We start from the raw sequence: 16,102 nt of genomic DNA, 5'->3' as shown, positions 1-16,102 counted from the left end.
TTTGGTGTAAACACTTACATCAGAACACTAAAGTCATGTGGCACATGACTTTAACATGGGGTCAGAATACATGACCCCCATGAGGTTCAGAGCACATTGGAGTTGCAATAGGAGGTACCTCAGCCCATCATGTTGAGGGGTAAGAGTTCTTGATTTCCTCTACTGCTTTTTTTTATCCCCAGGAATCCTGGTATAGAGAGAAAGCGTGCCTCAGAATCAGTAAGCTTCAAGTACGATCTCAGACACAAACTAGACCAGTGCCTTAACATCTCAGTGCCTTGAGCAACTATAATTTGTAGAACAGTGTCTAAGTTGCATCATTCATCATCACGGGTGCCCTATGAAATAAGTTCCTCCCCCCAAAACAATATTCTCAGAGCCTTAATAAATGTTTGTTCCCCAGAATGATATAATATCTGCCTCAGGGAAATGTGCAGGCAGGTTCAATATATTGTTCTGATCTTATTCTTACTAGAAAAAGAAGGTAGATAAAAAAGTAGATTATCCAGATTGTGACATGCAATGGGATAAGTATTCTGTTCAGTTTATATAACAATAATAGCTAAAATTTATAAAGCACTTTAAAGTTTGCAAAGGACTTTGCAAGTATTATCTCATTTTTTCTGCACAAAAGTCCTGAGAAGTAGGCGCTATTATCAACCTACATTTTACAGTTGAGGAAACTGAGGCAGAAGTTAAAGGACTTGGCCAGGGTCATATAGGTTAGAAGTGTCTAAAGTCATATTCCAGATCTAACACTCTATCCCTGCACCGCTTAGCTGCATCATTAATGTGTGTGTATGTGTGTGTGTATGTGTACACATATGTATCTTGAATGGGTACTACAAACAGACAAGCTGACCCCAGAACAGAGTAGAAAGAAATCAAACTGATTAGAATGAAAAAATGACACAGTGCTTTCACTAATACCAAATTGTTTACGGTCATAAAATTCCATTTCTTTGACACCAGTGTTCTCTATTGATATTACATGGCTAAAACCATAGGTCATCACCTCAGAAGAATCAACACAACAAGTAACCCAACAGAAAATGGAAAGAGCATAGAAGACATAAGTGTACCATGTTACCATGGTTGACTTGAAGTTGAGAAGGAGTAGCATTAAAGACATTATCAAGACCATTATAGTAGGAAAAAGGAGACTGAGGCAACAGATGAATTGTCTGAGCTGTACATCGGTACCTCCAAGATATTAAAAGAATATGACTGGGTGCCCACCATATTGGATGGAGGATTTGGGGGAAAACCAAAGAGAATTGTTTAGTATGAAAAGAATGGAGAAGCTAGTGATCTAGCATTGTGACCCTGAAAGTGTTATATAAATGGTGCTATGTGTGAGTAATGTTTAATCATGACTCTTTCAAGGGGTCTAGGTTCTATTTTCAGTTATTTCATTGGTTAAGATGAAATAACCAGTAAGAAATATTGGCAATTGATAACCAACCCCCCCCCAAAAAAAAACTCAACCTATAAAAATAGGAATTAGCAAGTTATTAAACTTTTTACCCTCATGTTTGAGATAGATAAAGCTTTGTCAGCAGAGGACAATTCCCCCTACAATAAGCAAGCAAGTGAATAAACAGATAAAAATTAATATTGGTTGAATTAAGGAAACTGAGGTTCATAGAAAGGAAGTAAATTGCCTAAGATTACATGGCAAATAACTGTTAGAATGGGACTTGACCCCAGATCTTCAGACTCTATGTCTAATATTTTTTTCCAAATAGGAGCCCCCAGGTGAATATCTAGGGACTCTTTGGTCAAGGAAGACATATTTGCAAAGTCTCCTTCAGGAAGAGAATATGGAATTTAAATTTATGTCAGTAGTCTTCACTGCCTACTAAGAGCCCAAGATTTCCACAACTGGCTACAAACCACGGATGAATTTGCAATGTGTCTATTAATTTTTTTAAAAGAGAGAAAATTCCCACACTAACAATCCATGAAACTAAATGCTTTTCATGCTTCATTACAGTGTACAAGAGTACAGAGTGCTACACTGGCTTGAACACATTCAAAAATAAGGCTGTCACTTTTTTTTTCGAAAATGGAGAGTATGAGATTTTTGTTGAAGACTTAATTATGAACCAAGAGCGAGGTACAGTATCTTCTTTTGTCCAAAATTAATATTTATGTGATGATTGATTTCACACACTTCCCTTCTAAAAATATATCTATTGACTTGCAAAAACTGTATTACTTACTAGCCCTTCTTGTATTTCACAAATCACCCAATATGACCCAAGTACAGGACTTTTCACCATAGAAAATCACAAAGCAAGTCAAAGTTTATACTTCTTAAGAAATGCTGTCTATGATTGTTAAATACATTAAAAGATCATACCAGCCCTTTTGTTTTCTAAAAGGAAAGCTATGCCATTTCTGTTGAAAATTCAACCAGGAACCACAAAGAAGGTGAAATGGTACCTTTAGTTGAGAACTGACAGTGTTGTCACTACTGATTTTCTGCTACCAAAATCTACCAGCTCATAAAAATTGTATCATCCATTCAACATATACTCAACAATATGACCAGCAGCTTCAAACACTTAAAATGAAAATTATATCACTTCTACAAGCTTTTCTATATTTCAATGACAGATAAGTGTTTAGGAGACTCATTGGTAAATCGTATGTATATTATTAAGGGACCATTTCCAAATTTCACTTTCTCAGAACCATAAAAACTTTCTCCCAATTACTGGCATCCATGATTTGAGAAGGACTGTTCCCAATACTTTCCCATGGAATTGAAAGCTAAATTTTTATTAATCACTAAAAAGTATTGTGTTTTTTTTTTATTCTCTTTCAGGTTCGCTATTAGTAGACTTCTTCAGCTGTAAAAATTCAGATGAAGGTAAAACACATAATATGTAGGGAAAAGAAATGTCAATGCTTTTATTTGATTCCTCCAGTTATTTATTCTTTATTTCTTTAAAGAGTACTTGGTAATTGAATCCATATAACTCTGTGCTTTGAGAAGTTGATCCTCAGATATTTTATGCCTTTTGTAGTCATTTAAAATGGGATTCCCCTTTCTACTATTGCTTCTTGTGTTTTTCATTTTATATATTATGTTTTTCTTTTATATTATTTATAAAATATGTTTAAGTTATTTATTACATATTATGTTATATAGAAGTACTATTGACTTCTGAGGATTTGTTTTGTAGCTTTAAACTTTGTTGAAGCAAAATTGTCTTAGCATCTTTGCTGATTTCCTAGAGTTTCCAAGTGAACTATGTATTATCAACGAACAGGGATAGTTTTATCTCCTCTTTACCTATATTTATTCCTTTAATTTCATTCTCTTATTCCTATTCCTTTCATTTCCAGAACTATATCAAATAATAGTGGGGAGAATGAGTATCCTTGTTTCACTCCCGTATTAATTGGAAAAACATTCTTTATTGTCATTTTAATTGTGTCCCACTCTCTGTGACCTCGTTTGGGTTTGTTTGGTGTTTTTTTGTTTGGTTTTTTTTTAGCAAAGATACTGGAGTGGTTTGCCATTTCTTTCTCTAGCTCATTTTGCAGCTGAGGAAACTAAGGCAAAGAGGGTTAAAAGTGACTTGCCCAGGGTCATACAGCTAGTGTCTGAGGCTGAATTTGAATTTCCCTACTCCAGGCCCAGTGCTCTGTCCTCTGTGCCACCTAGCTGTCTGAGTTGTTATGATCCCTATTAAATATGATGCTTTTGGTTTTAGATGTTTTTTCTAATTTTTTAAAAGTTCCTCTATGCCTATACTGCTTTTATTTAAAAAAAAAAAAGGTTTGGGTAAAGAGAAACCTAAAAGGTCCCCTTGGAAGAAAAGGTATGGAGTGGCAGGTGTGGCTATGCCCGTGAAGGAGGTATCTCAGCAGCTGAGATACCACACTTAGCCTGCTCAGTAGTACTACCCAATCCCAGACCTGGAAATGGTGGAAACAGGGAGGATGGGAAACATAAATATATCATTATCTTCCCTCTCTGCCCTCCTTCCCCACCACCACAAGGTACATGCTGGACATTTCTATGTGCTGTCAAAATTAAAGCCATTTATGAAATCATAGAAATTTAGCCTTAAAGGGGCCCTAGATGTAATAATCATAAAAGCATTTCTCCCATGGGGGGGCTAGGTGGTACAGTGAATAGAGCACCAGCCCTGGAGTCAGGAGGACCTGAGTTCAAATCCGGCCTCAGACAATTAACATTTACTAGCTGTGTGACCTTGGACAAGTCACTTAACCCCTATTGCCCTGCCTTTCCCCCTCCAAAAAGCCAAAAAAAAAAAGCATTTCCCCCATAGTAACCCTGGAATGTTATTAGGTAACAATGTTATAAACACTAGCATTTACATAGTGCTTTAAACTTTACAAAGAATTTTTACCTGTATTATCTCATTTGCACCTCACAACAACCCTGTTTGGTAGGTGTTATTTTTATCCCCATTTTACAGATGAAGATACAGAGGATGAGTGAGGTTAAGCTGCCCTTGACCAGAGTCACACATCAAATGAATTTCTGAAGCAACACTCTAACTCAGGTCTTCCTGATTCCTACTCCAACACCCTCTCCACTGTGCCAATATTTCTACCCATAGATGAAGTAATTAAGATGCTCAGAAGTGCTCACTTACCCAAATTCACATAGCTAGTATTAGGAAGTGTTGCAGCCCAGACTCAAATTGGGGTCTTCCAATTCCAAATCCAACACTAGTTCCCCAAATGACCATTTTACTGGAAGGTCAGAATCCTTTACTTGGAAAAATGTAGTTTTTGAAGGGAGGAAGGGAGTAATGATGGAAGGTATAAAATAATTTTTACACTGAATTCAGCACTCTAATGCGATGTTCCTGAGTCATGTGGTTGTTTTCAATGTCTCTCCATTTTTTTTTAGTAGATTTAATTCGCCAAAATAAAACTAAGTTACAATTCTCAAGTCTGTGTCATTATTGCTTTTTTTTTGTCTCTGTGCCAAAGGAGACTCGCTGCCGTTGGTGGTCCTGAAACCTCGGCCTTCTAACATCGATCTCCAGGTTCATGCCAATGATCAGAGTCTTGAGGTAACAGAAATATGTTCCTAGTGTCCATGATATGTGCCAACAAGACCAATTTTCAGTTATCTGTGCTGTGAGGGGTGGAGAATTGCAAAAGAAGGCATTATTCAAAAAGCCTTTGCATTTAGTTTTAGAATAATCAAAACTTACATCTTAATAGTACATTAAACCTTACTTAAATAAGTAGGTGATGCAATGGATAGAGCTCTGAGCCTGAATTTGGGAAGACCTGAGTTCAAATTCAGCCTCAGAAACTAGCTATGTAACCCTGGGTAGGTCATTTAACCTCATCTACCTCAGTTTCCTCAACCAGAAAATAGAGATAATAATAACACAAATCTCCCAGGACTGGTTGTGAGGATCAAGTAAGAAAATATATGTAAAGCACTTAGCACAATGTCTGGCACATAGAAATTTAATAAAAGTTTGTTTCCTTCCTCATAACAGTTCCATAAGGGATGTATTGTAAGACTATTAAGCCCAACAGATGAGTTGTAAAAAGATTTAATCAATACAATTTTATCTAAATGTAAAAACAAAAAGTTTATTTAAAAAAAAAACAGTTCAGTAAGTGACATGACTTACTTGGGGTGACATAGCTTGTTGTGGTTGGTGTTTGGTCATTTTCAGTCTTGTCTGACTCCTCCTGGCCCCATTTGGGGTTTTCTTGGAAAAAATACTAGAGTGGTTTTGCCATTTCCCTCTCCAAATCATTTTACAGATGAGGAAACTGAGGCAAACAGGGTTAAATAACTTGCCCAGGGTCACATAGTAAATGCTGGAACCAGGACTTGAACCTGTCATCTTCTGACTATAAAACCAGTGGGTTTTCCAGTATATCCAGGCTACCATACCATTTAAATTAGGATTTTTTTTCAGCTAATATTAAAACCAAATTTGAAATCCTGAACACACATCAGTGAAAGGGACCTGGAAGCCTTTTTGGTAGAGTCATTAAGAAGTTTCACAGATGACTGATTCTGGATAAATGAATTGATTCTGTAGGGTTTCTTTTTCGTTTCTTTTTTTTTAACCAGTGAAAAACATTTTCAGTTGTAGATCATTCCAACTGGAAAGGGTCTTATAGATAACCTAGTCCAATGGCCAAATTTTATATAAAAGGAAATTAAGGCCCAAAGAAGTGTATTATTGATTTGTCCAACTGTATTGATTTGATTGATAACATCTTATACAGAAGAACTTGGGGTTTGAATTCAGGTTTTTTAATATTGAATCCAAGACAAACAAGTAGTCATCTATCCTCCCTGGAAGATCTCCATGGAGGGGAACTGATTACCTCTTGAGGGAGCCCATTCTCTCCTGGGACATCTCAAGTGTTTAGGGATTTATTCCTTATTTTGAGCTGAAATTTATTGCTCTGTAATTTTTCTGCCTGCCATAACACAGAGAATGTGAAATACTACCCAGCATATATGAAAAGTCAATGAATATCGATGATCAGCTATCAGTGAACCTCAGCAAATCCCTCTTCTTTCAATTATCCATCTATCTCTTCCACACTCTCCTTCCCCAGTGAGCCATGAATAATGAAAGAGGACTGAAGGAAAACTTCCTTTTGGTTTCTAAGATTTTCTAGTAAATGTAGCTCCTCTGTTAACTTATATGTCTGATCTCTCTTCTGCTCCCATTACATTCTACCTTGCATTATATGGATTTGATGAGGGGACAATAGGTGGTACAGGGGCTCCAATCAACGACCAGAGTCCCTGCTGGGCAGTCTGGAAGGAATTCACGAGGCCCAAGCAATCTTTTAAGTCAGGATAGTAAAAGTTTATTGTTACACTTTACAGCGGGCAGGGGTTCTTAGGAAACCTGCAAACTTAAAGAAGTCATAGGTATAGTTTATAAAGAGTTACAATAGTTAAATCAGATGCCAATTATGCTAACTAGGTGAGTAAGGGTGGGATTAGGGAGGAGTTAAGGAGTGGTCAGTGCTTAAAGGAACATGCACTTTTAATAATTCACTGGGAAATAGCAGGGGGCGGGGTGCGCGCTACCTGGAGGTGTGGTTTTAGGCTTGAAACATCACTAAGTCAGCTAGTGGTCAGGGCTAACTGAGAAATGCCTAGTCTGCCACCCATCAGTGTCATGTTTGACAAGATGGATGGTGGGAACCAAGGCTAATGGGGATTCAGGATGTGTATAATTGGCTGAGGAGTTATAACTTACAGATAGTGCATTGAAGGATTCATAGGTACAGCTGGCCATTATACTAAGAGGAGATAAACAGTTCATGAATTGTTGCTAGGCAGAGTGCTGGCAGGGGGAAGGGGCAGAGTTTATGTTCTGAGGCTGGGGTGGCGGGGGGGGGGGGGCGGTGGGGGGGATGTGATTTTTACAAACTGATGTTACAAACATAGATACCCCAAGCACCCCATCAGCTATATATATATATATATATTTATTCTCTGGCTTCCACTAGATTATTGACTCCCTAGGGGAAAGAACCACATTGTTTTTCAAGTTTGATCCTAGGGATAAAGACTATATATATATATATATGTATGTATGTATGTATATATATATATGTATATATATATGTTTGTATGGAGTGTAATTCTTTCCCTGAAGGAGTTCAATGACTGGTAGGGGAGGTAAAATAGGGACACAGATAAATAAATAAATTAGAATATGATGAATGGACTACTCTTTGTTCCCCCAAACATACCATGGACTTATGTGTTTCCACCTTTTCTTGTACTGTTGCTTATTCTTGGAATCATGGAATGTCTCTTCCTCTCCCTACACCTACTTTTCTCTGCCTCTTGAATTCTTATCCATATTTAAAGCCCACCTTAAATACCACCTCTTACATGAATTCTTTTTACTTTCTCCCCTTAGACCTCACATTACACTTGACTTTGCTCATCTCTAAAGTATATCTTGATGTAGTAGAGAGGAGGGAATCATTGAATCATGGAGCATTCCTGGGGCCCCTTCCAATGGGTTACCTGTTTTCTGGTCCTTTGATGAAGGACTTATTTCCTCTTTGGGGTGATGCAGCAATGCCTGGGATTGGGATTCATCCCCAATGACTTAGGGATGATGCCAAGAAGAACACTGGCCACTGAGCCAAGAACTGACCACTCAGTAGTCTTTCAAAGAAGAGGAAAAAGTCTCCACCTATCTCCCTGTTCTTCCCTTTTGAGCACTATCGTTTTGGGTCTTGGATAGCTTCTTCCTTGCCTTGAACTCTCTGGGTAGAGGCTGCCCCTATTCCAAGTTGCACAGCTCAATAGAGAGGAAGAGAGAGACATATGGAAACTTTGTCCTCTCCTTAGAAAGACATCTGAATGAGTGGCTCTTCCCAGCTCATTCGTCAGACCAGTTAGAGTAGACTTCATTATCCCAAAACACAAGTCCTTCTGCAAGGAGACCAGAGCAACATATAATCATATAGGGTCCATGTCCACACACTGACTCCACAAATTCTGCTACATCGGGTATTACAATATATTGTATTTGCCAGTGACCTGATATAGTGGATCAGGTGCTGAGCCAGAGGCTTGGGAAGAAGACCAGAATTCAAATACTGCTTCAGTTACTTGTTCCTGGAATGACTCCAGGCAAGTCAGTACAACTCCCTGCTGAAAACTATCGGGCGTCACTCTGTATATTCAAGGAAGAACTCCGCATGGGGACAAAATCACAAATCTTTTCAGTGTTATTATCTTTGCTGTGTTTCATTCCCCCAACACTGTTTCATGGAATTGGGGTTTAGCAAAGTTTTATTGAGTTGACTCGGTTGATCAACAGGCATTTATTGAATGCCATATATATATATATATATATATACTAGGCACTATGCTAGGTATTGGGGATACTAAGACAAAATTCAAACAGTCCATGACTTAGAAAAGCATTAAGTCTAGCCTTAGGAGACAACATAAGCATCTATGACTATATACAAAATAGATTTTAAAAAGCAGTTGAGTGGAGAGGAAGACATTGGCAGTTAAAGAGATCAGGAAGGGCTTCCTGTATAAGGTGGTACTTGAGCTGAGCCTTGAAAGTAAGAAAGGAGTGCATTCCAGGTAATCCATAGCAGCTAGTACAAAGGTAGGACAACAAGAGATTGAGTAGTGTTTTAGGAATAGCGAGAAGGGCAGTTTGGCTGGACTGCAGTATACACAAAGAAGGAATAATGATAGAGGTCTTTGTATAACAGAGGACTAAAAGTAGTGGTAGCCACTGGAGTTTACTGCTTAGAGGACTGATCTAAGTCGACTCATGCTTTAAGGAAATCACCTTGGTAGCTGTGTGAAGGAACAGAAGAGAGTGAAGAGAGACTTGGAACAAGTCCTCAAATTGAAGAATATTTTGCAGCAGGCTGGGTGAGAAGTGAAGAGGGCAAGAATGGCATAATAGTTTTAAGACTAGAAAGAAGACAAGGGTGAGAGTAGTTATAAATAGCTCAGCACAGTGGCTGGCCCAGAGTAAGTGCTTAATAAATGCTTGTTAATTGATTGACTTCGGAGGTTGAAAACAAGATTTGGCAACTGATTAGATGTATGGGATTGAGAATAAGGAGTTGAGGACAGCACTGAAGTACCTGAAAGGATAGCAGTGTCCTGTCTAAACAGAAATAGGGAAGTTTAGAAGTAGGGTGATATTAGAAGGAAAGATAATGAATTCTGTTTTGGATATGTTGAGATGCCTATGGCACAACCAGTTCAGAATATCCAATAGATAGCTAACTGGTAATGAGGGAATGGAAGTCAGGAGAGAAACTTGGGCTGGATATATGTAAGTCAGCATAGAAATTCTAATTAAAACCTAATGGAGAAAGAAGAGAACCCAAGTCAGTCATAGAATATGCTCATAATTAGGGGTCATGACATGAATGATGATCCAACAAAGGAGACTGAAAAATATCAGTTAGGGGAGGAGGAGAACCAAGAGATGTCTCAAGTACCCAGAGAGGAGGAGACTATTCAGGAGGAGAGGGTGGTTCAAACTGTCAAACGCTGCACGCAGGTCAAGAAGGATGTTCTTCTTCTTTCCCCCACTCTCTCATAAAGTCTGTCCAAGCTCTTGTTTGTTGCTTCCATGATGCTATCTATCCATCTCATCCTCTGCCAATCCCTTTTCCTTTTGCCTTCAATCTTTTCCAACATCAGGGTCAAAAGTGTCAATTCTGTAGCACTAAAAGTTCAGTTCTCGAAGCCATACATTGCTACTGGAAAAACCATAACTTTGACTATATGGACCTTGGTTGACAAGGTGATGTCTCTGCTTTTTAGTATACTGCCCAGATCTGTTATAGCTTTCCTTCCAAGAAGCAAGTATCTTTTAATTTCATAGCTTCAGTTGCTGTCTGCAGAGATCCTTGAGCCCAAGAATACAAAATCTGACACTACTTCCATTTCTTCTCCCTCTGTTTGCCATGAAGTGATGGAACCAGTTGCCAAGGTCTTAGTTTTTTTGATGTTCACCTTCAAGCCAGCCTTTACACTCTTCTTTGTCACCCTCATCAAGAGGTCTCTTAATTCTTCTTCACTTTCTTCCAGCAGAGTAGTATTGTCTACATACCTGATTATTCATATTTCTCCTGACAGACTTCATTCCAGCTTTTGATTCACCCAGCCTGGAATTTCACAGGATGTACTCTGCACATAAGTTAAATAAATAAGGTGACAGTATACAGCCTTGTTGTACTCCTTTTCCAATCTTAAACCAATCAGTTGCTCCATGGTCAGCTCTAAATGTTGCTTCTTGTCCCACATACTGTTTCCTCAGGAGACACGTATGATGATCTGGCACTCCCATCTCTTTGAGGACTTACCACATTTTGTTGTGGTCCACACAGTCAAAGGCAATGAAGCAGACGGAGATGTTTTTCTGGCACTCCCTTGCTTTCTCCATAATCCAGCGGATATTAGCAAGTTGGTCTCTAGTTCCTCTGCCTCCTCAAAAACCAGCCTGCTCTTCTGGTAATTCTTGATTCACATATTGCTGAAGCCTGTCTTGTAGCATCTTAAGCACAACCTTACTGGTGTGTGAAATGGGTGCAGTTGTTTGGTAATTTGAACATTCTTTGGTATTACCCTTCTTTAGGATTGGCACATAAATGGATCTTTTCCAATCCAGTGGCCACTATTGAGTTTTCCAAATTTGCTGGTATATTGAGTGCAGTACTTTAACAGCATCATCTTTTAGGATTTTAAATAGCTCAACTAGAATTCCATTACCTCTACTAGCCTTATTGTTAGCAATGCTTCCTAAGGCCCACTTGACTTCATTCTCCAGGATGTCTGACTCTAGATCAGTAACCCCATCATTGTGGTTATCAGTATAGTTATTTTGTGTATTCTAGCCACCTCTCCTTAATCTCTTTTACCTCCTTTAAGTCACTCCCATTTTTGTCTTTTATCATGCCCATTTTTTTGCATGAAATATTCCCTTCTTGAAGAGATCTCTTATCTTTCCCATTCTATTGTTTTCTTCTATTTATTTGCATTGCTAATTGAAGAGAAATTTCTTATCTCTGTGAAGGAGATGGAAAGATTAAATATTTACCTCTTGGGTGTCAGTAAACTTAAATGGGTGGGGATGAGCTAATTTAATTCAGGTGATCATTACATACACTACTGTGGGCAAGGATCCCTTAGAAGCAGCATTACTGTAGTATAATCTCAAAGATGACGGAATGATATCTGTCTGAATCCAAAGCAAACCATTCAATATCAAAGCAATACAAGTCTATGCTCCTACCACTGATGCCAAAGTTTCTCATTTCTATGAAAACCTACAATATCTTCTAGAAATAACAATTTACAAAAAGATGTCACATTCACCATAGGAGATTGGAATGATAAAGTAGAAAAACAAAAGATAGAGTAACATGCAAGTTTGACCTCAGAATACAAAATAAAGCAGGCAAAGAGTAATAGAGTTTTGTCAGGACAATTCACTCATCATAGTAGACACACTTTTTCAACAACCCAAAAGGCAACTCTACACATTGACATCACCAGATGGTCAGTATCAAAATCAGATTAATTATATACTTTGCAGTCAAAGGTGACCTCTATACAGTCAGTAAAACAAGGCCTGGAGTTGACTGTGGCTCAGATCACAAGCTTCTTATTGCAAAATTCAGACTTAAACTGAACAAAATAGGAAAAACCATCAGACCACATAAGTATGACCTAAATAATATCCCTTTTGAATATGAACTGGAAGTGATGAATAGATTTAAAGGATTAGATCTTGTAGATGGAGTGTCAGAAGAGGTTCACAATAGTGTGGCCTCATTTTGGGAGAAAAGTGCAGTTTCTGAAGTTTAAGAGAAAAAGGGGGAATGGGAGTCAGAGAACAATATATGATCTTGTACACAGCAGATGCTTAATAAGTATTTTTTTTTCAGTTGGACTGAACCGAAATGTCTGCCTTTTTCATCTTATTTTCATAGCTTCACGAAAGTGAAAATCAAAACTCAGCCCAGGAAAACAAATTCTTCATTCTGCACAATATCTCTGATTTTGTTTCATTCGAGTGTTTCCGGCCTCAAGGATTATATATTGGTGTAAAGGAAAACCGCCTAGAACTTATGGAGAAGAAAGAAGATGATGAAGCTTTTATGTTTCGGCTCACTAAGTAATTGAACTTCAACTCCTTTGGTAGCTTCTCTGGTTGTGAGAGGTTAATTGCAGAGACATCAATGTTTTTCTGAGTAGGTAGGTGGCCTAAAGAGAGACCCTGAGGAGTCTGAGAATGCCCACCATTCACCAGCAATGGATAAGCCTTAGGATCTTGAAGGATGAATGTCCACACTGGTGGGTGGAACCCTTTTTTTTAGATCCATTACTTCTGTGGGATTTTTGGTTTTGTTTTCTTTCTGATCTTTGTATGTTCAACAGATACATTCCTGACTCTGTAGGACTGCAGTGAAATTAAAACTAACAGAAACAATATCCTTTCTAAATCAGCGAGGATTACAGGCAAGACCCTGATCTTTGATTGTTATTACATTTCATCCAGACAGACTTCCACACATAAAGAGATGGTGATTGGGGATTCTGAAAACAAGGACAAAGCCGAAGCATTCCCCTATGAAACAGGGGCCCATTTCTAAATAACCATTAGAAACAATATTGTGTTCCTATGTTGATGTAGAAATATATTTTCCTTGGTTGCATAACACTACATTACAGCAACCAATAAAGAAGAAACAATGGAATGTAGGCATTAACCTGATTTTCTGTTTTCTCAGACTGCTTATAATAACAACTAACTTTAATAAGAGAGGCAATGGGTAAAGAACTGACCTTGATGCCTCTGATTCCTAAGGCTGGCAGACCCCAGACCAGTCACTTAACCTTTTTGTGGCCTGGTCACCCTTTGAAGACAACAGGTTGCAGAAAAGGTAGAGGGAGTTTCCTTATCTAAGAGTTCCCAATGCTAACAAAATCACAAGTCTACTAATCCCTATCCCAACATTTATCCAGTATTTACAGTTTACATAGGTTACTTCATTTGATTCCTATGACCAGTCTGAGATATGGCTTTAGAGTGCCAGACTTGAAGTCAGAAAAGAACTGGATTCCAACTCTTCTTTAGACTATTACTACGTATTTAACCCTAAACAAGTTATTACCATTTTTAGGCTTCAGTTTCTTCATCTGTAAGATGGAAACAATAATGGCACTTACCTGATGACAGGGTTGTTGCCAGAATCAAATTAGATAATACATATGAGGTACTTTGTAAACCTGAATTATTATTATTACTTTATAGATGAGGAAATAGGTTCAGAGAAGTTAAATGACTTTTTCCTATTTGAATGCCAAATGTTATAGACTATCAGTAAGTGTGATAGTAGTGCCTGCCTATGTGAAATTTTGATTTCCACAACAGTTTTCTAGGAACTAAGTTAATACATAAATTTCAGGAGATTAGTATTAAAAATGACCAAACTTCACCATCTCTATCCTGCAATGGTAGACCCCTCCTTCTCAAGTAATTAAACCATTAAATTAAACATTAAAGTGTTGATTTAACACTTTCTACAAATCCCCCTACTTTGCTAGTTACAAGGGAAAATACAGAAGAGGCATATAAAGCACTTGCCCCTGTCCTCAAGAAATTTATCATTGAATTAGAAAGAAAAGGCTATTTACACAACTCTTGACCCAAAGAATTGCTTGTTGTCTTAAAAAGATATTTCATTCCTCTGACATTTACAAAGTTAGATAAGCAGAAAATAGAAATCCTCATATCATACAACAAAGTAAACATTATTCTTTAGGTTTCAGATCCACTTACCTTGTGAATCTGACCATAAATGCATGTCCTAGAACATCAATGACAATAGGAACCAAATTTTGTTTTCATGACCTAATTTTCTTTCCATAACTAATTGTTCTAGCCTAATTCTATGTTCCTTTGCATTTTACAGATGATAAAACTGGGACTGAGAGAGGGTGAATCCCCCTGGTCACGGTGTCCAATTGTATAGACAGACTATCAGTGAGAAAATAGAAGTGTGTACATATGCGAAATTTTGTAAATCAGACACTAGTAGATGTCCCCAAAGGCAAGAAGATCATTCTAATAGGTCAAAGAATCCTGTTGAGTAGGTTCAGAATTGGAGGGACCAACCCAACCTTTTCATTTAACAGCTTCAAACAATTTCTTCTTAAAGTCAGATTTGCATCAACATGTTCAAACAAATGAAGTTTGTTGCTGCTGTTTCTAACAAGAAAGTGGCAGGTTAAAGATTGTTTTGTTTGTGCATGTATATATATAGTACAGCCTTAACCCTTTTCCATGGAGGCTGTTTATAGTGACTTACATCATCACAAAAGACTAAGACTAGAAACTGTCTCTTTCCTCATTTCTGCTACATCAGCCACAAAAATTTCCAGTTCATAAATCTCAGAACCTCATTCCTCCCAAATAATAAGAGATTAGTATCATCTTCTCTACTGGAACAAATTAAGCTGTTACTCACCCTTTGGGCAGCTAGGTGACACAGCAGATAGAGTGATGGTCCCCAAATCAGGAAGAATTCAAATCCTGCCTCAGACACTGACTAGCTGTGTAAGTCACTTGATCTTATTTGCCTCAGTTTCCTCATCAGTATAAAATGAACTGGAGAAGGAAATGGCAAAATACTTCAGTATCTTTGCCAAGAAAACCCCAAATGGGGTCATGAAGAGTCAGACACAACTGAACAACAATAGATGGATTCCTAAAGAAGCATGGAAATTGATTCAGTCCAGAAATGTACTATATATGGCAGGGTACTTAAATGAAACCTGGTGTAGGGTGAAAAATTCTTCAGAGTAAATGTTTACTCCCTAACTTGTCTCTTTTGTAAGCTCTGATTTTTGTATGTGGCACTTCATTCAAACAATACCTATACCATGTGTTATATGACCTAGAACTAATGAAAGAAATACTTAAAAAAACTTAAGATATAAATATTTGCTTAATTAAATAGTTTTTTAAAAATATTTAAGGGCAACATCTCCTAGTTCTGCAGAGATACTTCTTGGTCTCGTAATTTTGAAATACTTTTACTCTAGAGACAAATATAAAAAGTGTAATCTATACTATTTACTTAATAAATCTAAGACCTAACCATTCTTATGTAGGTTATAGTTTAAAAGTACTACTCTTTAATAGCTACATTTCTGCTGAATTTTTTTTTCTTTTTTATTCTTCATTATATGGGATGGTTATCTGAGAGGGGAAGGGTTATTACATTGGGAAATGTAGGTGATGTAAAAACAAAAGATATCAATAAAAAATCATTTAAAAATAAATATGTTATCAATGATGCAATTTACTTTCTTCAATAAACTATTCCTAAAGCTGGTTTAGACCATGATGATTTAGTCCTAAAATGACAATGTGCTGGAATTGCTTTAAAGAGCTCCCTTCACCAGGGCAGGTCACAAATCCATAGCTGTTCAAGTGATTCTCCTAAAGGACAGGTCTGATCATGTCACCTCCATACTCAATAAACTCTAGTGACTAGCCCTATTGACTCTAGAATCAAGTATTATTTCATC

The 16,102-nt window shown here is 37.5% G+C and overlaps 1 protein-coding gene across 8 annotated transcripts in view; it reads left to right on the top strand.

The window, feature by feature from the left end:
* IL33 (interleukin 33) overlaps positions 1–15,853 on the top strand; it is a 55,580-nt gene extending 39,727 nt beyond the window's left edge. For all 8 annotated transcript variants that reach the window (XM_069090761.1, XM_069090763.1, XM_069090767.1 and 5 more), the window contains 4 exons: positions 1,997–2,119; positions 2,834–2,878; positions 4,984–5,066; positions 12,496–15,853. In XM_069090761.1, coding sequence (XP_068946862.1) covers positions 1,997–2,119; positions 2,834–2,878; positions 4,984–5,066; positions 12,496–12,684 — 440 coding nt within the window. In that variant the 3' untranslated portion in view covers positions 12,685–15,853. The remainder of the gene's footprint in view (positions 1–1,996; positions 2,120–2,833; positions 2,879–4,983; positions 5,067–12,495) is intronic.
* Positions 15,854–16,102: the final 249 nt, after the last annotated feature.

Source organism: Petaurus breviceps, unplaced genomic scaffold, assembly GCF_028583685.1.
Source record: "Petaurus breviceps papuanus isolate PSGF00001 unplaced genomic scaffold, PetGlider_PUasm1.0 187, whole genome shotgun sequence".
Taxonomy (NCBI): domain Eukaryota; kingdom Metazoa; phylum Chordata; class Mammalia; order Diprotodontia; family Petauridae; genus Petaurus; species Petaurus breviceps.
The sequence above is the reverse complement of the archived record's forward strand: the minus strand, read 5'-3'. Positions and strand labels throughout refer to the sequence as shown.